The sequence below is a fragment of the Dermacentor albipictus genome, chromosome 5 (assembly GCF_038994185.2).
Source record: "Dermacentor albipictus isolate Rhodes 1998 colony chromosome 5, USDA_Dalb.pri_finalv2, whole genome shotgun sequence".
Classification (NCBI taxonomy): Eukaryota; Metazoa; Arthropoda; class Arachnida; order Ixodida; family Ixodidae; genus Dermacentor; species Dermacentor albipictus.
In genome coordinates this window covers 80,268,197-80,292,935 of record NC_091825.1, presented here as the reverse complement: position 1 = coordinate 80,292,935, position 24,739 = coordinate 80,268,197, and the positions used below count along the sequence as shown (strand labels likewise).

The 24,739-nt window shown below is 48.1% G+C and overlaps 1 protein-coding gene across 1 annotated transcript; it reads right to left on the bottom strand.

Annotated features, from left to right (window-relative positions):
* Positions 1-18,902: 18,902 nt before the first annotated feature.
* Positions 18,903-21,913, bottom strand: LOC135910798 (solute carrier family 22 member 7-like). The gene has a single exon (XM_065442899.2). The coding sequence runs from the start codon at positions 21,257-21,259 to the stop codon at positions 19,484-19,486; it is 1,776 nt and encodes a 591-aa protein (XP_065298971.1). The 5' UTR covers positions 21,260-21,913; the 3' UTR covers positions 18,903-19,483.
* Positions 21,914-24,739: the final 2,826 nt, after the last annotated feature.

Here is a 24,739-nt window from a genome sequence, read left to right as displayed (position 1 = left end):
GCAATATGCTTCGCATAAAACGGCGACCCCATACCACACAGTCTGCCTCGAAACGGGGGTCTACAATGCATTATTTGAGAGGGCGGGCTGTTCGAGACAGTGTCATTGGAGTGTTTGGCACAACACGTGCGCCGCACATGCGTTACTGGAGGAGAGTGCTTCGGCAGCTGCGACATCAACAGCGGCGTGAGCGTCGCTATAGTCGGGTACAACTTTAGAAGAGAAGGGCGTTTACTCCAGCAAGGCGGATGCGCACGAGCCTCCGCCAATGGGCGTGCACTCCCGACTGACGTCATGAGCCGGACGGCCGGCGATTCTGCCGATGGAGAAGATGGCCTTTATAGGTGCATACAAGCTGTTTTAGAGTCAGCAAAATGTGGTGGTCTAACAGATACCATATAATTGCATTGTGCATTTAATGCTGTGAAATTGCTGACACAACGTTTTCCATACTCAGTTGCAACTGATGTCTACATAATGCAAAGTATTCATGATTTGTAAAGAAATGTAAAAGTCGTGTAGTCCATCTAGAGCTTACATATATAATAAGTAAAACATACTATTCAGTGTTGAGATATAAGATTGAAAGCAAGCTAAAATTAATTGCCTTTTATAAGTGTCTTTGCCAGGATTTGCTTGCTGCTGCTGCTATCGTCACTTAAATGCCCTGTTGGCCATGGAAGTAGCCTGCGGTTTTGTTTTGCAGATTTATTTGTACTTGTATGGCTCAGATTTCTCTAGTCCCCTTGTGCATCCGGGCCCCAGGTTCAATCATGTACATTAGCGTCTTTCTCCTCGCTTTCTACTCGGGCAGAGAACCTACCCCCCAAAAAATTCACCGTGCACGTCACGCCTTCCGCTCTATAGAACGTGCTGTTACACGCGCACCTTCTAGGTCCTCCACCATTTTGTCTCACAACAACCGCGAAGTTTTTGCCTAATGACGAAAATGCCGTCCAACTGGTCATCCGACATGTCAAACGCTGTGGCTCCCGGGAAGTGTGTGCACGCATGAGCAGTTGATAGATCTTAACAAAGGGCCCTCACTTCTAAACAGTAGACGTCAGTAACTGGAATGTTACACAGTCATATTTTTACAGTCCAAGCTAGCACTGCGAATGTAGTAGTGACATGTAAATAAAAGAATTAAAGGGAACTGCTGCTTTCTGTATTATTTCAACCTTCAACACAAATACATTTTGTCCAGCAAGGCGTGTTTACGTACAGATTACATGCAACAGTCTCTACATTAAAGAAGTGTGAGAATTATCATGAGTACAGCAGTGGTAGAGAGATGTGCAACATATCACAGAGACACGTCACAATAAATATCGCACCACTTTGTGCTTACATCTAAATAATCAGAGATAAATGCCTCGTAAAATGTCACAGGTAATGGCACGCGCTGTCTAAGAAAACTATTGTGTACTACATAGATACACAGAAATAGCATCCGATTTAAACTGAACCAGAAAATAAATGTAAAGGTGCATAAATCATCACGCACCAACCGAATGTTATCTATCACAGCCAAATGTATAGTTAGATAACTACATGGGCAATGAACATGCTGTCGTGGAGCTACATACAGAAAAAAAAGCTAATAAAGGGAAAATCCGACAACCCCCCCGTTCGTAGCAATTGCTACAAAGGAAACCCATACGGAAACATACGCCAAACGAAAACCCGGGACCCCTTCGTGGTCCCGGGTTTCCCGGACCGGGACGAATTTTTCTTCAACTGTGAGGCTTTCCTTTTGAGGAACCCGTATGGGTTTCCTTTGTAGCAATTGCTACGAACGGGTGGACGTCGGATCCTCCCTGTATTGGTTACTTCTCTCCACCTTGAGGGTTTCCGCAGAAGTACTACGCAAGAAAAAAAAAAGCTATAATATCGTACTTTGATATGCCCAGTGAGGACACGGTAATGCCAAGAAAACATCGTGTCAGAAAATCCTGCTTTGAAGCTCAGCTGCTCTAAGAAACTACGGCGCATATTATCCGGAAAAATTGCGTTTCCGATTCCCTTTCGTTGCTGCGAAAGCTTGACGTGCCTACGCTACGAGGGCGACGGGGCGGGACACGATACTTCCGGCCTTCACGGCGCAGGCTCGTCAAGCCTTCGGGACGTGCTCTCGGCACGCAAAAGCAGAGTCGAAAACGGAAGGAATCATTCAAAAATGTGGCCAAAATAACGGCGCGAAAAGGCGTGCGCAAATTTTGCTTTCAAGTTAAGGTACCCCTAACTCCCTAGAAAAGAGAAGCAGAACTGTTACTCGTGTTACTCGTGTGATTCACTTTGCCGAAAATAACCAGAGTAAGAACCTTCCGTAGCGGTTCTGAAATGATCGCCAGGTAGCTGTATGTTTTCGCGTGTGATGTAACACAAGAAAAAAGGAAGAAAGCTTGCGGAGCTGTACCGAGCTATATATATTTTTCCGCTGCAGCACATTGCGGTATAGCTCCGCCAGCGCCACCCGCGACAGCAGCTTCTAGAGCCTCGCACGAAACGCCTCGCAAATGGTACCACAAAAATGTTCTAGTTCGCTGTAATTCGGCATGGAGGAAGGAAAATGTTAGGAGGGAGCATGGCACAACGCGATTGAAGCCAAATTTGGTGGCCCAACGCGTGCAGAGTGCACGGTTGGTTTTATTGTTCCCGCTCTGCAGGCAGAGCCATGGCAGGGCACCTGAACAAGCGCGCACCAGTTAGAAACGACTGGCATAGTTACTGGGAGCCAAATGTATCAGCAAATCTCGATTCTTGCTCCGTGATCTCGACGCAAGAGGTCACACGTGTTGGGTCACCACTGAGCAAATGTATGAGCTTCACGGAGCATTTGCTTCCCAAACGCTGGCTGCGTGACGTAAGGCTCTCTCCTAACTTTTTGCTTCCTCCACGTGTTCCGGTTCAACAAGAGGCCGCAATTTCTCTTGCGCTCAACAGCATGAATTGGATGCAGATTCGATTAATATGTGGCTACGACTTCAAAAGTAGCAGCACTTCCGTTTACTTTTCTTTATGCTACGGCAGTGTTTGCGTTGTAAGACTATAAAACAAATTTGCTTTGCATAGCATGGAAATTATTAAATGTTATTTTGCATACAAGGAGCGGGCAAAACCATAGAGTTTGATACAATAATAGTAGGAAACGTTATGGGCGACACGTGGCAGCCCTCCCTGAAACACAAGTCTGTGCCAGGGCCGGCTTTTCAGACGCCATTTTTCCCATGGACGAAACCAATTTCTCATTTTTGTCTTAAAAAGCAGGTGACTAATCGTGCCAAGTGTTCTACAAAACGAAGTCGACGCCAAAGTGTGATCGTTCTGCAAAATTTGAGCAAGAACAGTGCAGCGGTGAGCGCAAAATCTTCTTTTGAACACGCGCAGCCAAATACTCAGGACCCTGTAGTCAAGAGTTCGACGAAAGTTTGTCTGGTCAGGTAATATGATGATGAAGAAATTGCGGTCACTGACCAAGTCAAGGTGAAAATAACACAGGGACGTTTCGGGACCCGTGCGGATTCCTTGATCACACTAAAAGCGGGCAAGAGCCGCAAGTCGTTTTTATGCCAAAATGTGACAAGTGATCACAATATGCAGAGCGAATTGAAGACAATTCGTCACGAATTATCCAGGAACGGGTACCTCAAGAAGTTTATTAACAAAATGGAAGCCCGTGTCCTCCATCCAAAGCCGTCTCAAGGCAAGTCGTTCACGAAACGCGCTGGCGTCCCATATGTGCCTGGCGTCAGCGAAGCTCTTAGCCGCGTATTCTCAAGACACGATCTTAGAAAAGCACACATGCCATCCAACAAGCTGATAAATCAGCTTGTTAACGTAAAGTATCGGCTTGAGAGCAAGAATTACCCCGGTGTCATTTACAAGGTACCATGCGCAGACTGCAGCTGCAGTTAAATCGGTGAAACCGGCAAATTCACGAGAATATTAAAAGAGCACCAAAGGGACGTCTCCAACAAGAAAAAGTCTCGAACGCCCTTGCCGAACACGCCGATAAGCGCAGTCATCGCATCAATTGGGCAAACGCTGTTATAATAGCTAAGAAAAAGAATTTGATGACGCGACTCTTGTTAGAATCTCTATTTATTCGAACTACTGACAACAGTATCAGCAGGACTGATGAAAATCTTCCTGCCAACTACGCCCGTTCCCTACGTCACATTTTGGCATAAAAACGACTTGCGGCTCTTGCCTGCTTTTAGTGTGATTAAGGAACCCGCACGGGTCCCGAGACGTCTCTGTTTTATTTTCACCTTGACTTGGTCAGTAACCGCAATTTCTTCATCACTCAGAACACTGTATTTTTCCTTCCTCCATGGTTGCAGCACTGTGGCAGCTACACGAATTCTTAGCCAATAGGAAGACCGAAAGCCTCTAGAGATGTGCTCATCTGCGCAGCGTCATCTGCTCAGCATCTGCTTGCCATCCAGTTATATGCTTCATGGTTGGTGCAAGGCCGATTCAAATAGGTCGCGAAGCTTCGGGCGAAAAGCGGTTCAGTACAGATTGTCACCGACATCAGCATGGGGGGTTATGGGAGCAGCGATCGAAGTGCGACTATGTTTGGAGGGAACAAACATTTGGAAAGAAAAACGCCTTTTTTAATTCAAACGAGACACAGTTAGATTCATTCAACGAAAATAAAATTCCTAGTCAATTTTATATATTCGTGATGAGTTAAAAAATACGTTTAATTTTATTATTATTATTAAATGCATTTTTTTTCAGCGCCCATCGCTACAGGGGGCGTTGACGCCACTATCACTGGCAGTGCAATGCACGTCTTGAAATGGGCAGAAAGGCGCACTCGTATCACCTGCTGAAATACGCCCCCCTCACAATTTGTGCTTTCTTGCTTGTCGAAATTTGTCTGAATTTGGTGACGCGGGTAGCTTCATTGCTTCTTAATCTGTTCAGTCAAAAGTAGTGAGTTGCGACCGCCAGATAATTGTGTAGTTGTTTTCGTGCGACTGCGCTGGCCGACGGACTTGGCATCCGACAATAGGATCAGCACTCTACACCTAAAGCTTTCGTCGGCCTCCAAAGAAAGTATGTTCTGCGCAGGGATGCGATTTCGACAACCGTACGGCTGGCCTTTTCCTGCATCGCTTTCCACGCTGAAAGCTCGAAACGCCCATCAAGTCGAATGGCGGGGCATTTGAATATATAGCTCCAAAGGAAGAACAACAAAACAAATTTCGCGCCTTCGAAAACAAAATGACGTCACTTCTGCTTTTAATGGACATGGCGTCACGTTATTTTTTCTTCCGCCGGAAGTGTTCCCACCACATACAGATGGCGCTAAGCCCCATGAACCGGCGATGGACCGCCATGTTTTGAACGTATGGGCTCCTATGGAAGCTTCGCTACCAGGTACATTTACCTTGGTTGGTGTATTGACGCAAAAAAAATGTTTTGACGCCGTAACCATAAGCTGCGTTTACATGCATGTGGCAGCAGGGCTTCGCTTTACATGTACGCTTTCCGTGCAGTTACCTTGCAGCCTCCTTAGCAAGTTGTGCGGGCGAATGCCCTTACAAATGTTCACTATACCCCACAGCGTCTGCTCGGCGTCTATAAAAAGCTTGCTGACAACTTTCTGTGGCAATGAAGGGAAAGCTACGGGTGCGTGGCTGCTGCACATGTGTTACGGCACCAAGTAGTCCGCCAGCGTTTGACAGAGCTCTTGGTTGCTCGTTACAGACGACGAATCGACGCAGTTTCACGTGCGATGGTTTCGCATTTGACCAGACGCGGAAGGGAAAAGCCGTAAAATAAGTAAACTTTTACTTTCAGTGCTGTGTTTTATCTTATTTAACTATTGCTAATAAGCTGTTTATGTTTTCACTTCCCCAGCTTAAGCTAACGTGGAGGAAAGCACGGGACTCTTTTCAGAAGCGCTCCCACTCGTGCGCGCTTTGCGTCCGTAGCTTTCTCTTCTTTTCCATAGAAAGTTGTCCACGAGTATACTTGGCGCCTGCTTGCTACCGTCATCGCCATAGAGTTGTCATCACGTACCATGCTACAACGCGGTAGTAAATTAATGATGCAGTGAACCATTAGGCTTTTATAGCGTTCCGCATCGACAATGCATCGCTAATGCTAATGCTGTGGCGCCATCTGCTAACTAGAAATGAAACCAGTCTTACGGCTCGGTGCCGTGTCTGTAGTCCTAGTATATAGCGTGAAAACGGACATCCGTTCTCAATAATTACGTCAAAACATACCAAACGATTTGACATCAGCTTGAGACGAGACAACAATGGTGGACTTATCCGCTTGTTTCTAGCTGTGAAGGTGGAGGGCCAGTGACAAGCGCGAATTCGGATCAAAGCGGGTAGTTGGCGCTATGTGGGCGCCGCTATTGCCACCGGTTAGGGTAGTTACTACGATTAGTAGCGGTAACTGCCACAGTAATTCTCGGTATACGACGTGCATGCGCAAAGGTCCTAACATGTCACGTTTCGCTGTAGCGTATCATGTAGCGAGCAAAAAGAAGACTCTCTAGTGTAGCCAATAATCAGCCACTTACGCCCGGAACTATATAAAGCTGCGCAAGGATATTGCCTGTGTACGCCTCGTACCTTCGGCAGTGCTGCAGCCAGCTTGTGAGATGGAGTATAAAAGATGCGGTCTAAGAAAATACAAAAGTCCCAGTTTCACCTGAAATGTGAAGCATCGATTGCGATAGCAAATTAGTAGCAAGCCTTTACGAAGTAGGGATAGTAATATTTGCGGCCGTATTAACATGGAGACATTCGCTTACTAACTGAATAACAAGAATGGAACAAGAACGCACAGGCAGACATGAACATAACACACTCAATGAGCGTGGGTACTCGCTGTCAAAACGCTGGTGTGACCAAGCGCGGTAGCAGCAGCGAGCGAAGTGACCTTCGTGCGGTATTGGCCTCGAGCTCCACCACTGGAAAAGCTGGCGCCACCGTCGGCGTGACGTGGTAATAGGGATCACATGGACATATCGGCCGCGTCGACTGCTTCGGGAGCGCCTGAGCGAGCTGGAAACGAGAGTTTAAATTCCCTCGTACGCTGCGGTCCTCATTTAGTGGAGTGATTTTCCCGCTTCGAGTGTCTCCTTTACAACACTTGAAAACACTACAATAAGTAGTGGCTGCCTTTGAAGGCGCGCAGCATGGTAGGCTACTGCTCGGTGCCGCAGTGCCCGACGTACGCAACGGAGCCCGGTGTCCGCCTTATTCACACGTAGCCGCAGGAAAAGCTGCGTGAAGCTTGGCTCGCGAAACATAAAAGCGACAAACAGTCATCGGCTACAACTCGGGTACGCAGCAAGCACAGATGCGAGGAAGATTTCTGCTACGGCGCCGGGTCTACGATGTTCGGAGAACGCGCACTGAACGCTCGCCCGAGTCCGCTGCCCGACTAATGTCACGACGGTTTGGTCTATGAATTTGTCGATGCTATAGATACTGGCAAGTTCACTGGAGTGGAAAGGGAGCGGTAAGAAGCACATTAAAAAAAAGCATGGCACATAGTCATGTGCGTCTTATGAATTAATGCACTGGATTACAAAAAAGAAGCAGCGGGAAATCGCACGCTGAGAACACCGATAAACATACAGTGCGACGAAGCTCAAGAAATAATATTGAAACGTCGAAGAATTTAGAAGAAAAAAAATATTGAATCGTCTCGACGGCACATCACAGTCCCCGTGGACGTCGAAGTCTCTACAGTGAAATTATTTTTTGAACAGCTCTTATAGCGCCCACGGAACAACGGTTGCTTGTATACAATAAAATGCTCATATTCTGCGGCCTAACGCTCATGGCACGGTGCGAAAACGCGCACGCGGCGAAAGCGAAACAGTGCGCGGACAAGCATGCATACGCGCAGTATATAGGTCACTGCGAATCTGTGCGATGACTGCACTGAAGCTTCATTCTATTACGCTCCATTTAGTTATACAAACACTATAAGAACACATTTCACATAGTTTGCTCTCAGCGTTTGCCTACCTTTCACGCAAGAAGCCTGTTCGGGAGACTCCATCGCGGCAACCGCGCGCAGTGGCGTTCACTGTACGTATTCGGTAAAGAGAGAATGTCTGTAAACAATTCTATGCTTTCAGTTTGCTCAAGATTATTATTTAGACAGTAAAAACTTCTCTGGTTTCGAAAGTACTTAAAGAAATGTCCGGGAGAGCTCGCGCGTAGTGTTTTCAGTGAGCGCTGACGGCAAAACCTATGAGGAGCTCGCCACGTGATCCCTCATACTTCGCCAGCGAGGCGCTTCCGATAGATGGCGACTCCGTAACTCCTCGCCGCCAATATCGCTTTTAACGCGAGAGCGGCGAGAACACAGCGCGCACGAAGGTATGAGTTGTCTCAGATCCATTTCAAGATATAGCGCGCGCGACCGCATGCGGCCCTGCAAAGTACACATTTGTTGGTGGAGTCGAAGCCGCTCCACCCCCCCCACCCCAGGTAAGCTGGGCTAAGGTAGCCTCTTCCAGCTGCTCCTCATACCTCCTCAGCTGCTGCTCAATCCCTCCTTGAAGAAAATACAATTCTAAAAGCCGAAATTGAAAGACCTAAATTAGAACACCAATCTCGTCACCCCTCTACTTCAACCTCTGAAGCCCCTCTCTCTAACACGACCCTTTCGACTCACCATCCATCAGACCTACCTGAAACCTCTTCACACCGCCCCATGGACACTAGCCCCTCCACTGAACGGGAACCGCTTCACCCTCCCCCCAGCAAACGCAAAACTCCGAGCACTCCGCGATCAGAGGACACCCTGGACGAGACAATCTTAAATTATAACGACAGACTAACCACTTTTGAGACTAAATTCCATAATATACTCACTGCAATTGAAAAATCAATACAGATTACACAGCCAGGAATGAAAAGGTCGACAAATTTATTGAATTCGTACAAGCACACATCCAACAAACTACAAGTTGGATAGCTAGAGTCACCGCGAATCATCCTAACATAGTTGCACCTGCTCGATCCGCCTCCCCACCAGCTCCGCTTAACAATGGCCAATAACCCGACCCGCTCCGAGTTTGAAGTGTGGCAGTGGAACTGTAGGGGGTTTTGAAAAAAGAAAGCACACTTCCAGCAGTTTCTAGCCTCCTCTTCTAATCTCCCAGCTGTCATTGCGCTTCAGGAAACTCACGGATTAATCAGCTTCCCAGTTTATAATGTCTATCAGAACAATAAGGTCTCCCGGCCCGATACGGCAATTCTTATGCAAAAGCACCTCACTGCCAATCACTCCCAATTCGACAGCGTCGATATAGAGCACGATTTTCTAGGAATTATTCCTCGCAAAAGTAATGCACCTGGCCTTTACATTCTCAATACCTATAGTCGTCCACAAGACAAATATCACCGCTTTGACTCCCTTTTCGCTCAAGCTATTGCCGCTGCCACCCACCACCCCCTCCTAATCCTAGGAGATTTCAACGCACCCAACCATTTGTGGGGTCACTCCGTTTCTAATCCTAAGGGCAGAGCTCTATGGATCTACATACAAGACCACAGACTCGCATTACATAACGACATCGATGCACCAACCAGGCTAGGCAATAGCGTAGCTAAGGACACCTCCCCCGATCTTACGCTTACGCACAGAATCCAACACGTCACATGGCACAACTCACAAGTTAACCTCGGCAGCGACCATTACATCATTACCATCACACTACAATTCAAACACAAACCCTTTGCACCCAAACGCCTCAGCCTTACCAATTGGGACAATTTTCGACAGGCCCGCCAGATATCAGCTCCCACAAACATTCAAGACATATCAGAATGGGTTCAGCAACTACACTCAGACGCCCAGACGCACACTACCCCTCTGACCCCCGAAACCGCACTCACTACGGTTGACTCCAAGCTTCTACACATGTGGGAAGCCAAACAGTCTCTTCTTAAACGGTGGAAGAGGCAACGGTTCAACCGAAAACTAAGACTCAGAATTACCAGATTAGACCTACAGATCCAGGAGTACGCCACACAACTGGCCTGCCAGCAGTGGGGCCAGGTATGTGAAAGCATGCATGACAACCTCGATAACAAGCGCACAGGGCAACCCTTGCGACACTTATTAGACCCTACCACATCGCGCACACACCACAACCATAGCATAAACAGACTGCTACATGCACACAAAAACAATCTCAACGGATTCTTCAGCGACCTCCACTATACACATGCTACGGGGTATGCTCCCACTGACGAAGAGCTGAGCAGGAAGAAGACGAAGACGACGATTTAGAAGCTAGCGCGGGCTGTTGCCTCTTGGCCAAGCGCAGCGTATTTTCCTTGTAAATATATTTGTACATAGCTTGTCGTCTGCGTCTTTCTACGTAACATATTTGGTGGAGGTGGACGTTCCCTGTACCTCGTCACGGAGCTTCGCAGTGGCCGGTACGTCGAGCCTACCTTCATGGCTCCCGGTGACGCCAACCCGACTCCACCGGCTCCGACACCTGCTGCCACTTCGACGACCTACATCACCCTCTCCGCTCCCCGTGATCCTGGCGTATTCTCGGCAAAAGATGGGGAAGACGTCGAGGACTGGCTCAGCCTTTACGAACACGTCAGCCGCAATAACCGGTGGGACCCCACTATCATGCTCGCCAACGTAGTCTTTTACCTCGGTGGCACACCTCGAGTTTGGTTTCGGACGCACGAAGAGGAGCTCACCAGTTGGGATTCGTTCAAGCAAAAGCTCCGAGACTTGTTCGGCAACCCCTACGGTCACAAACTTGCCGCGCAGAAGGCGCTTTCCGGCCGTGTGCAGTCGTCAACAGAGCCCTATGTCACGTACATTCAGGACGTCCTGGCTCTGTGCCGCAAAGTTGATGCACACATGCCTGAGTCGGACAAGGTATCCCACATCCTCAAAGGCATTGCCGATGACGCCTTCAACTTGCTCGTATTCAACAACGTCGCGACGGTGGATGCTGTTCTCAAAGAGTGCCGCCGCCTGGAACTCGCTAAAAGCAGACGTATCGATCAGCAGTTTGCCCGTCTGCCCAACACCCCAGCGACTTCTTCCTGTGCCGACGCTCCTCGTCCCAACACCACCGGCGATATTACCAAGATCGTTCGGCGTGAGATTGAGGCCGCCTATCCGGCTGCCTTCGACTCCAGCCCCACCAACGCACCGGCAGTCACGGTTTCCCTGATCCAGGCAGTTGTCCGCCAGGAGTTCGAAAACATGGGCCTTCACACCATCTGCTCGGCCCATCACCCTGATACCCATCCGGCTTCTTCGATTCCGCCCCGTCCCGCATCATCTTACCCACCACGTTTCCGCAACCCAGCTGAATGGCGCACTGCTGACGACAAGCCCATTTGTTTTCACTGCCGTCGCATCGGGCACATTTCTCGGCACTGTCGAAGTCGCTGGACTTCCCCGACCCGGTCTGCTTATACTGCCTATTCCCGCCCCTCGGGTGGCCCTTCTCGTCCTTATGCCGCACGCTCCGATAATGCCGCCACTGACTCTCCTGCGCCGAACCGCCCCTATTCTCGTTCACCTTCGCCCCAAGGACGACAATCTCGCTCTCCCCAGCCCCGTCGCTCCTTTTCGCCGACTCCCTTCGGACGCCGCTCCCAGCCGGAAAACTGAATGATGCAGCGCCTCGAGGTGACGCTGCATTGCTCCCTACGCCGCCAAATCCTCCACTGACGTTGCCCACTCATATGAACCTTCTTGACGTGCAAGTCGACGGTGTTCCTGTATCTGCTCTTATAGACACTGGGGTGCATTTGTCGGTAATGAGCGCGGACTTTCGTACCCGCCTGAAAAAAATAATCACGCCCGCCACGACGCTTGTTGTCCGTGTCGCCGATGGCGGAACAGCCCCCGTAATTGGTATGTGTGCCGCCCGCGTCTCCTTCGCCGATCGCTCAACAGTCGTGCTATTCACAGTCATCGCCCACTGTCCCCACGACATCATCCTCGGCTTAGACTTCCTCTCCGCACATTCTGCTCTCATTGATTGTTCCGCCAGTACTCTCCGCCTTGACCTGCCTGTTCTGGATCCCGCTGAACCACACCCCAGTCGCCTCAGTTCCGTCGACTTTGTTCGCTTGCCACCTACGGCACTGACTTACGTTGACCTAGTGTCATCCCCACCAGTGCCCGACGGTCACTATATCGCGGCTCCTCTACAAGACGTCCTCCTTACACACGGGATCACGGTACCTCATACCGTTTTATCTATTACGGCTAATTGCGTCTGCCTGCCAGTGGTCAATTTTGGCTTGACGACACAAGTGCTGCCACGCGGGATGTCTCTGGCCCAACTTTGCTCATTCGAAGATCACTCAATAGCATCTATTGAGGTAGACAGCAATTCAGCCGATCCTCCTCTACCATCTCAGTCGACAACTTGCCTCCCGACATCTGCCTCCCGCTCAGAAGTATGACATGCAAAAATATACTGGTGAACCCAACGAGATACTTAGCGCCGCTATCACGGAAGCAGAGGTTCGCCATGCCCTCGCCACCCTGCGCACAATGTCAGCACCAGGCCCCGACCTTATTAACAATAAAATACTCCGCAATCTAGACGACAATTCTGTCACAGCTATCACGGCGTACTTCAATCACTGCTTTGACACTGGCACCCTCCCTAGTTCGTGGAAAGATGCCAGGGTAATTTTTATCCCAAAGCCAAACAAACCACTCAACAATTCTAATCTCAGGCCTATATCACTAACCTCTTGTCTAGGTAAAACACTCGAACACGCCATCCTCAACCGACTCAGTAAATACATGGAGGACAACAATCTTTATCCATCAGAAATGGTAGGTTTGCGAAAATCTCTCTCATGCCAAGATATCATGCTTCGAATGAAGCATGACATCATTACAACCAATAGCAGTCTAGATATGCAAGCAATTCTCAGTCTGGACCTCCACGGAGCCTTCAATACCGTTTCACATTCCGCCATCCTCTGAGAGCTTAATCTCATTGGGGTTGGCGGAAAGACATATGACTACATATGTACCTTCTTATCCAACCGTACCACAACGATACACATAGGCACACAGCAACCCCTTTCATACGCTTTAGGCAGCTACGGCACGCCCCAAGGCTCAGTGCTGTCCCCTTTTCTTTTTAATATTTCTATGATGCCGATGGCGCAAGCATTGCGGTCTATTCCCGATCTCAAGTTTTCATTCTACGCCGATGACATCACTCTTTGGACGACTGGCGGCTCCGATGGAAAGATTCAATACACTCTACAGGCCGCAGCAGACGCCGTCGTGGCTCATGCCGGTGCTATGAATCTCACATGCTCCCCAAAAAAATCCGAGCTACATCTTCTGCCATCCCACCGGGGGGTCGGAAAACACGTCTAGTATACAGGTCATCCTAAACCACATCCCCGTTACTAGAGTGGACAGGCTCCGGGTGCTCGGTTTTCACATTCAAAGCAACTGGCTCAACACATATACCCTACATACACTCCACACCACAGTCGATCACACCCTGCGTCTTCTAGGGCGAGTCTCCAATAAACATGGCGGACTAAAGGAGGCCAAACTTCTCCGCTTGATTCAGGCCTTCGTTATCAGTAAGATTACTTTCGCAACACCATATCTACATTTCCTTAAATCAGAATCAGATAAGATCGACACTCTTTTACGCAAAATATTTAAATTCGCTCTGGGGGTCCCCATACGTACCTCCACTGAAAGGCTAATGCTTACTGGAACTTTCAACACACTTACTGAACTCACAGAAGCCCACCTCACATCCCAATATAGCAGACTTTCTAACACCGCAACAGGTCGACAGATTCTGCAAACTCTTTCTATCACTCCGGCACCCATCATCAAGACTAAATACACGAATCCGCATCACATACACGAGAACCTCTGCATCCCCCCACTTCCTAAAAACATGCACCCTGTGCATCACAAACAGCGCAGGAGGCAGCGAGCAGAGGCTCTCCAAAAACAATTCTCCACCTCTAAAGACGTGCTCTATGTTGATGCCGCCGAATATGGGAACAGAAATTATTACGCAATATCAGTCATTTACTCTCACGGCCAGGTCACTGCGGCCGCCTCCATTCCTGGCTCTTCCTCGGAGGAGGCGGAGGAAGCGGCCATAGCGCCGGCCTTCACAATTCCAAATTCATCAGTTATCGTTAGCGACTCCAAAGCAGCCATACATAACTTCGGAGCGGGTAGGGTCTCTAAGCCAGCCCTTTCTCTCCTCTTGGACCATCCTTTCCATCAAACTGTGGCATTAATCTGGACTCCCGCGCATGCGGGCCTTGCCTGAAACGAGGCGGCTCATGCCAGTGCCCGAGGATTTGCAGTCAGGGCTCAGGCATCAGATGTGTCGGACCTCGCCACGGAGGAGGTGCCGTTTACAGCGCGGGATCGACTTATTACTTACCGTGACATCTGCACGCACTACCGATTAGACCGCTTAACCTTTCCGCCACTCATGGGCAAATCCCCGCGTAGGTGTGAAGTTCTGTGGCGACAGCTGCAGACTCGCACCTTTCCGTCCCCTTACCTCCTCCACCGCCTTCATCCCGCCATTTACCTTTCTCGCTCTTGTAAATTCGGTGTCTCTCCCAGAGCAGACTTAAACCACATCATGTGGGGGTGCCCTAAGCACCCCCTTCCCCCTTTCCTCAAGCAATTAATATCTAGTGAGGAGCAGTGCGAGGCTGCCTTGCGCAGCTCCAGGCCCGATCTTCAGGAGGCCATCCTGGAGTGGGCTGAGAGGATAAAAGAGGCCTAGTTCAAGTAGTTCCTCCCCCCACCCTTTATTCCATTGCCCCCTTCCCTTTAAAGAGGGATAAGTAAAGTTTTTCATCATCATCATCATCATCATCATCATCTCGATGCGTTTGTGGCCAAGTTGATACAGCAACCGTGATAACAGTGGTGCTAAGGTGACATAAAGGCAACATAAACATAAATAAGTAAATACAATAGGAGACGCTGCCATATGCTTTGCCAACGGAACACCAGCAAATTGTAGAGAAAATAAATGCACAACTTGGTTTTTGTTATGCCTGAAGGGTTGCAGAGGTTCGACTGTGTGCGATTTCCTCCGGAAGATATACTCTATCACAAATGTCATGCCGGTATATTTATTATTTATTTATTTGCAATACTGCCAGTCTCAGTTGAGACCAAAGCAGGTGGGCACAATTTTACAGAAAGAAACAAACAGGTCATGTTACATGGTACATTAAAAGAAAAAAAAGGAAAAACGCTACCTTAACTACTGCAGAATCACCATTAATACAATACTTTTGGTTGGTATAACAATATGGCCATAACAATATAACAATGTAATTAGTATAACAATATAACAATATTGTATTACTAGAATTTATATAAAAAATAGCGAATGAATGACACTTGTAAGATCAGAGAACTTATACAGGTAACAGATAACCGCGCAGAAGCGGCGAGTTTGGGGTTTGAAATGCATAAATTCCACGCACAGAAATAAGTAATACAGATATGTGGGTTAAGATTAAGATATGTGGGTGTGTTAAGTGGCGTCTTCTCTGTTTGATGTCTCCAGTAGGTTGATGAACGATGAAAGTGACGGAGAGGAAACTATGTCTGAGTGGAGGAGATTCCATTCTCTGATCGCACGTGGGAAAAGTGAAAACTTGAACGTGTCATTGCGAATACTGTACTGGTTTAGTGTAAATGGGTGATTTTTTCGCGACAGGCGTGATGTAGACAAAGTAACGTACTTAGTTCGGTCTATCTTATAACTGTCGTGCATTAGTTGGTAGATGAACTTTAAGCGGGCGTGTCTGGCCCTAACAGATAGTGTTTTAAGACCTGCATCAGCTAAGAGGTTTGTAGGGGAGTTATAGGGACTGTATTTGTTAAAAATGAACCTCACAGCTTTTCTTTGCACCTTTTCTAGTTTTGATATGTTAGTTGATGTGTGTGGAAACCAGATGACGTTAGCGTATTCTCGTCTCGTCTGTTTATTATTTTGATATTGGCGTGACCACACTAGATGAACTTTTCAAGGCGTTTCACTTTCATGAACTCCAAGCGGATCAACCGTAATAGTTGTGACATTCCAGAACAGTTCCAGTTGGCACATGCACAAAACTACGCACGTTATTTACGAAACGCGAGCCGCGTCAAAATAAAGTCAAGCGCAAGCACTTGTAATGCTTTCTGGAAGTTGTGGACATCGAAATGAATAACTAATGCAGAATGTGTCAATTTTCACACTTTATACGTGCTCCTCTAAAGTTTCAAGAATACGTTTTCTGGTGATAAAAAAGAAGCGGTTGAACAGCGCCAGCTCGGACAGAGTACACAGAGAGGACACGCCTGTCTTTATCAGTGATCAATGTATTCCGAACAACTCCATGTCCCGTCGAGAGTTGGCGGCGGCCTCCTCACAGTCCCTCATCACACCTTTCTTTCGCAGTCACCCACGCGCCAAAACGGAGACGCCTGGGACGCCGATGAGAGAGTAGATGGCAAAGAGTGCGACGGTTTACGTCAACAGGAAACCTATAGGAAGCTTGAACCTCCCGCATCTTTTCCGGCGTAGCCCACCTCGTTGGTATACTGCGTTTCCTTCGTTGTAAAACCATAGAATAATGAACGCACACGTGGAACCTCACTGTCACTTGCGGAATCCAGCGGATACTGAGTTAGGTGCGGTGGCTCGGCGGCGGAGTGCCTACCATGCGAGAGTCACCCCCGACAACGCCACCGCATCTTTGTGACATAGTGCCGTGGTGTAGGTCAATGAAACGTACTTTTGAACTACAGTTTTTAAATGTGAACGGAGACAGTCTTCGAAGAAGGGTTGAAATCTGGGCCAGTTGGTACATACTTGAACGAAAAAACCAGTCAAAAACACAAAGGACAAGAGGAGAAGTTCACATCACAACGACTGGACTATAGTGGGATAGTGGGATCCCTGGTGCCAACACGGCCTTTTCAGTTGACATTGAAGACCTCTTCTACAGCATTCCCCATGATGAACTCTTTGTAGCTGTGCGTGAACTTATTGATCACTGCAGCGCTGTAAACTTCCAGAATGCATGTGGTATGTCGGTGGATGCCTTTCTAGAGCTCCTATCCTTTTATCTGTCATCCACTGTTGTTGAATTCAAAGGTTCCTTGTTCCTTCAGAAAAAATGAATATGTATTGGCTCTAGTGTTGCCCCAGTGCTTACCCAGATATTTTTAGCAAAATTTGACAGGAAACTTCAAGGCTTCCTTCTAAACAAGCGTGTGTGCAAAGTTTTTAGGTATGTGGACAATTTTTTAGTACTTTTAGAGCTTTTACCAAATGACACTCTGCCCGCAGCAGTAGACGATGTATTGACTGCTTTTAAAGCTTCTTCACGCACTCTTAATTGCACTCATGAACTTCCTAGCAATCATTCCATCAGGTTCCTAGAACTGCAACTAACTTTCTTTGACGACGGGCATTTGTGCTGGATGTTTTCACCTAGGGGCAAGAAAGCTCTTTTACCATTTGGATCTGCACATTCAAAGATTGTTAAAAGAGGGATTGCAATGAATTGTTTCCGCAATGCACTTGAAAGAAGCTGTCACCACGCCATTAAAAGTAGCTTTGACGCACAATCCCAACGTCTAGAAGCCGCAGGGTTCCCTCCGCCTCTTTTGAAAGCGGTGGCTGAATCGCTGCTTCAGAGGCTAAAGAAGGAACGTACGGAGCTGGTTGATGGTGGGGCTATTGAACGTAAGAAACTTGAAGTTATGCCGTACGTGCATAAAGTGAGCCACAGTATTAAGAAAGTTGCCGCCAAGCAGGGAGTAAGTGTTGTTTTTTCTGCCCCTTGTAAGCTTTCGGGTCTGTGTTCGCGCATTTCTCGAGGCAGGGCAAGGAACCATGTTTGCACAACGCAGCATGAAAATCGTTTCACGGCATGTGCTGCAGGGGTTGTTTATAAGTTCCCTCTCACGTGCGAAAGATTTTACATAGGCCAAACCGGTCGATGTATTAATGACCGCCTGCGTGAGCACCACTCCTCCCTGGGGTCAGATAACGGTGCAAACTTGCCTCGCCATTGCAATGAGTGTGGTTGTTATCCTTTGTTTAGCAATGTGACGATTCTTGGTAGGGGCAAGGGCAAAGAAGAGCGTGAAATCTTGGAAGCGTACTTCATCAGTTTATTAGGTGATGACTGCGTTAGTACAACCTCGGTGCGCTTACAAGAAAAAGAATTTGAATTTCTAAGTCGGTCCCGATAGAAACGGTGCTGTCTTTTCATGCTATGTGATAAGTGATGATGCGGTTGCGCATGCTCTGCTGCCCTTGCTGGGACTACACCGATTCTAATAAACCACAGTTGATAGTCCAGTCGTTGTGATGTGAACTTCTCCTCTTGTCCTTTGTGTTTTTGACTGGTTTTTTCGTTCACAGTCTTCGAAGGGGGTTGGGGGTGGGGGTGAACAAACCTGTACAAGCTTCAAGTTTCTGGAACATATATATGCAATATTATCATACATCCCGTTACCTCATACGCTTTCCTTAGGAAATATTGTTACCAAATTCAAGCTGTTTTTTTTTTTCTATCACTCGCCTCGCAAAACACGTACAAGAAAACGGAAGAGTTCCTATATTTTCTTACATTCTTTTTTATAGCTATTTACAATTTCGTCGCAACGTATGATGTCTGTCACTAAACTTCCGCTTAATGCTTGCCTGAATTTCACGTTATCATTAGGCCGAGGTGAAATATTGAGCATGTTGAATAGAGGATGCAAGCATCTGTGCAGTGTCTGTGTTAGACCAAACATCAGAAGTATAAAACCGATTCGTTACGCTTACAGGCCACAACCGACTTCAACGACGTACTTCGAAGCAGAAATGAATTATAGAGAACGAAACTTTTTTGTATCCCTCTAAACAATAGTTACCACCTAAGTTCATGGTCAGCTATACGAAAAAAAAATAAACTGACGGGTTGCATGCAGTGTACTGTCTTGAAATTGAATGCACAGAGTTCTTTCACTGTTGCTGAAGCAACGAGATCAAAATAAGTCATATCCTGCTTGTGCCCTGCATTCGCATCCCGACTTCATCGTTTAAGGATGCTAAGTTCCACAAGGTGTGCCTCGTCTGTATGTCACACTGCAATAAAATGTAAAAGAACCCACGCATTGAAACGTGTAAACCCCGCCATACGTGCCGGGAACGAGAGTTCTTGGCTTGCAGCGCGGAGTCCACCTTACAGCCTTAAAGGCAAATAACTTGTAGCTTTAAATTAACACGACAGCAACGATAAACCAATAAATTTGGTAAAATGAGAATGTTCGTCATAGGGCAAGCAAAATATTAGGCATTTACCAGCAGCATGTTTCAAAGCATTATATCAAATTTTTTAAGGAGAGTGAGCAATAAAAACCATGCCAGATGGCAGCACGGTTAGGAAGGTAGCCGGTGCGTCCTCTAATCGCCACTGATGGACTTCGACGCTTCTGCTAGGCGCAAGGAGTACTGTTCTGGCAAGGAGAGGCTCCTCGGGCGTGGCTGCGCACCACGCCGCTTGACAGGCTCCTTGGGCAGTGGCACCAGGGACTCAAGCAGGGTGCGCCTCAGCTCTCCAGCGGATGGAATGCTGGACCTGCTGTAAGCTGTCGAGCAGGCCTGGCTCCTCCAGTCCACTTCACTCGGCAGGAACGCTACCCCGACTGCAAAGGTCGCCATCAGCACGGCCGTCACGGAGAGCCGCAGGTCGGTGCTGAGCCCGCTGCCCAAGGCAGGGCCTATACCTCCCATGATACCGCCGAGGAGGGACCAGGCGAGCCCCGTGCCGACGGCCCTGCAGTGCGCAATGACTGGATACGACCTGATAGCCAGGGCGAAGAAGAACGTAATGACCACGTTGCCCGCCACGCGCAACATGAGCAGGAGAGTGTCGAGAAGCAACGAGTCCTCGTCGCCTCCATCGATAGCCAGCAGGAGCGCCGACGACACGCTGAAGGCAAACGCCGAGACGAGCACCACGCGCCTGAAGCCGTATTGATGTACGCTAGGAACGGCCAGGACGCAGGCGACGCCAGAGAGGAGGTGACTCAGCAGGTTGGCGATGTCACTGGCGTGGACGCTGTCGCTCGAGACGCACGTGCCGTACGAGTAGCCCAGAGCCGTCCACATGCACGCGAGCAGAGTGGCGCGCGCCCTGAACCTGGCGCTGCACGCACCGCGGTATTCGGCTCTTTGGCGGGGATGCTGGCCGACGATCCACTGCTCGTACTGCGCGATCAAGTCGTCTGTCACCTCCAGAGGCACGTGGTTCAAGGCGGCCGCGCGCAACATGACTCGCTCGGCTTCCTTTGCCTCGCCGATCTCCAACAGCCAGGCCGGCGACTCGTCCACGGTGTAGTATGTGGCGAGCAGGAGGCACGCGGGCGCCATCAGCACGAGCTGCACCGCCGCCCAGCCGGCCTTGAAGAAACGCGTGACGAACAGCGCGACAGGCGACGCGACCACCAGCAGCGCTGCACTCGCCACGCTGTACACCGGCATCTTCTCCATGGGTGTCACTTCGTACACGAGAGCGACCAGCGGCGGCACCAGGGCGCTGATGGCCGCCGACACGACGGAGCGCAGGGCCACGAACGAGTGGAAGTCGTTGGGGATGCTGCTCGCTACGCCCGCTATGAGCATCGCCGGCAAGGCGATAAACACGACGATCCGGCGACCGATGTAGTCTCCCAGCGCGCCCGCCAAGGCCAGTGAGGCCATGCAAGCGACCGAGTGTACGAGCCACGCAACCGCGATCAGCCAGCGCCGGTCGCACACGAGGCTCCACTGGCTCACGATGTTGTGGCCGTGCGCGCTAAGGTCGAACTCCCACGACGTGCAGCGCACGATGCGAGCCGCGCTCCCGGCGCCAGGCGGGTCGCGAACGGTGCAGCGGCTGCGCTTTCCGCGCTCGTCCACGGGAATGGCGAGCTCTTTCCACTCGGCCACGCTGAGGTTCTCGAAGAGAGCGGGCCGCCTGCACCAGTGGTCCATGACGGCGGCCGTCAGCTTGAAGCTGTTGGAGTGTAGCGCGAAGGTGCCCACCGCGATGGACAGGGTCATTATGATGTAGAACTGGAAGGCGCCCGTTCCGAAGGGGGGCTTTTCTTCGTACCGGTCAGATAGCACGACGGTCTTCTTTGGTGCTGACGCTGGCGGTACAGAAACGGAAGGCCGACTTTCCTTCGACACAGGCATCTCATTCGAGGGGATCTTCTTCTTCTGGTGATGACGATTATGATCATGGTGATGATCCTGCACAGCTTTTCATATTTCCTCCTCCACTTCTTACGGAAATGTAGCGTGAAAACAACAGTGAACAATTATTATGGCCCAGGCGGATATCGAGTTCATGCAGAATTAGCGTTGGTTTCTTCCTTCCATTGTCTGATTTCCTGGTTTTGTCCTGGACAGCGAGAAACTATAAAAACTATACCCATGAAACACAGGAGCAGCTAATTGATGTCTAAAAGATGTCTTCACCACCTAATTCAAAGTTCTAGTAGCTGTCTTCGTCAAGACATTTTCTAGCCATGGACGTCTATAGAGCAACTTCAGTAAGCCCTGCCAACGTTAATCTGAAAGTTGGCTAAAGGGACATCTTGCCAAGAAAGACTGGAAACCTTTATTAAACATCTCCCAAAATTTGTGTGGCAGCGTGTACAGTAATACGAGTAGTGTCCACAGTTATAATTTATTGTTTAATGAGGCGTCGATATCAGAAAATGTTTCTATTGTCGAATGGTGGTGCACAGGAGGTTCTCCCAGATGTGAACCATTCTTAGGAATTAGCTGTAGCACTGCACTAGTGGTCAGGCCCGACTGGTCAACAAGCGAGTTTTGATTAGTCCTGTCAACTGAATGACGCCTGTAACAATTATTTCTGAAATAAAAAGGTATGTTTTGCGTGCCGGTGTTATGCTAATATGCATGTATCGACTCGAACAAGGATGTCCCTTCTGCCTGAAACACATAATTATGACAAAATGTTGCTTTGCTGTGTCTACTGAGAAATTAAATAGTTTCTAGCAGGGAAACATTGTCAGTGATGGTGCGGTTCAGGCAGAAACCGCATCCTGGTCTTTGTTATAGGTGGCAGATAAGCACGACACCAACATACAAAACACAAAGCTGTGCTACAATGATTATTTGCATATGAACAGCCGTCTGTGCGTCCCTGTATCCGTCAATATAAAGATTATTTTCTGTTTCTAGTGCCACATTTCAAAGTGAATTGTAATTTACTTTGTGGGTGCCCTTAGTAAAATATGGTCATATGCTGGCGTAGCATCACACAGAAACAATGACCAGCTTTTCGGCATACCACCCACTTCCGAATTCCATAGCATATGACATGTTACTGGAACTGAAAAATAAATCAGAATATGCTGATACACTTTTTTTACACACACTGTACAAATGTATTCTTCATGCAATGCAGTGCACAACGTGTATGCAAGCTAAAATGCTGCAAGGCATCTTCTTTACATCATTAGTCAAACTTTATTGCATAATAAATTTGAAAACATAAGAATGTGTAATTAACAACAGTGCAAAATAGCAGCAAATGTGGCCACAAAGGCATATTGTAGATTATCGCTGCTATTGCCATAGCAGGCCAGCTGGGCTGCCCGGGAAAATTTTCTTTGGTAGGAGAGCACTGGCTGGCCACAAAAGTTTGCTATCGTAGGTCACATGTGAAGGTTCTTGTAGACAGAGGAAAGGAACATCTGCACACAAGACAAAAATGCAAGAGAGGAAATTAAAACGTGTAATTTGGAACTTAATCAGCGATATGTGCCAAGCAAGAAGTTTGGCTCACATTAAAAATAAGTTTAAGCTATCCTTTCTCTTAATCGATTAAAGCGCAACTCCGGTGATTTTTTTTACCGTGTCAGGATAATGACATTGTTAGGTTTAGCTAATTCGTGAGCACGCCGGAACATTGGCACGATGTCTACGGGTGACGATGTCAGCTGCACTAGCATTTCGGAGCTGTCAAACAGTGACAGCTACGATTCCGACGAATTCCATATATAGCCATGAATTACTGTTCGCATTCGACCCAGCACCGCGAGAGCCAGCACACAGTCCAACACATCGCGCTTCAACATAAAGAACATGGGTAGCTCTAACCACTGGTGTGATTCGTGCTGCTTACTATTTTAATTGTTTGACCTCTTCTCAGAGAAGTGTTTCGCATAATCTCTTTAAGATGTTGTGGAGCGCTGCTTTCCACATTTGTATGTCGATTTATAAACCGCACAATTTACCCAGAAGAACGCCGCTGAGTGTCCAAAGCACTGACCAGTGCATTTATTTACATCGGCATGGCACAGCGACCGCTCGTCGTTCGTGCATTGGTTAGGGTTCCTGTACGTGTTCCCAAAGGGTGCAGAGTTGTGCATACTTCCCTAAGGTCCCTGAATAAAACTAAAAGGTAGTGACATGCTTTTATCTTGCCGCCAACCCTGCAGTGAGGAGCATGCGAGGAGGCCGGAGAGAAGGTTTGCGTCTCCCAATTGGTTGATCGCCGCCAGGTGGTATTTTTGCACCCAAATTACGCATGCAAGCGATCCGGAGCTTTAGGGATGTGTTTTGCTAGCAAGTAATTTATCCCGTTGCCCTGAGAGAACATTGAACTCAACCGATATCAAATCTAGCGGAAACCGAGTGGGGGGAGGGGTGCAGAGAGGAAGGGAGGGAGGACACCATGGTACATACTATGGTGAAGTAACTTGTATGTTGATGAACAACTGCCTTTTCAAAAATTCCCAAAAAGAAGTTTTTCAACGCACTACGCGGGCAAGTTTTCAAACGGAACCGTCACACACATACGGGCAGCGTACTAAACTGTGCGATATAATTACAAGAAACTGAAACTTTATTGCAACTGTTCGAAAGAAACAGCTTTGTTGGAAATTAGGTTGTAAACCTCCAAGGTCGCACGCATCTGCCGACTTTCTTTCTTGTGGATATTGCAATTAATATATGTTGATTGTACTTCGTTGCGTATAACCACGATGATACTATTACCTAAACTAGCGATACATTTAATTACGCTGTAAACTTGAACGTTAAGTACAATTTTTCGTTTAATTACTAAAATTGCTTTGTAGCAAATGTGCATTTTTTATGTGCGCTGTACTGTTGCTACTGGGCTGTATCCGGCACCTCTGTGGGGCAGTCGTTGCCGATTGTCCCTGCATCATCTTGAGATTTATATATAGTTGCAAGAAATAACAGCAAATTCAAAAAAAAATTTTAGGCCCCCATGGTTCCCCATGTGGGATCGATAAATAGGTATGTGTCCGTTAAGTATAAAAACAGTTGACAGAAGCATTTCCAGGCTCTTTCACTTGCTGTATTTGTAATTACCAATATACATATACACGGTGTCCCACATAACTTGAGCCAAGAATTTAAAAATGAAAGGCGCGTCGGAAGCCAATTGAACAGAACACATACTATTCGCAATAACCTCAGGCAAATTTCGTTTTCCCCTTAACTTCCCAATTAAGTTTAATTACACAACCTTTTCATTGGCTGAGGACCCCAGGTATGATACGCAGATTTGTAGAGCACCTTCAGAAGCCACCGGTCGAGTTGTGTTCTTTACGATACGTCTCATGTAGTCCTTTTTTTCGGGTTGCAAAGAAAGCTCGCGAAATATCAAAA

Excerpts from the sequence above, each read along its gene's own strand:
- LOC135910798 (XM_065442899.2), bottom strand. The coding sequence starts at position 21,259 with ATGCCTGTGTCGAAGGAAAGTCGGCCTTCCGTTTCTGTACCGCCAGCG.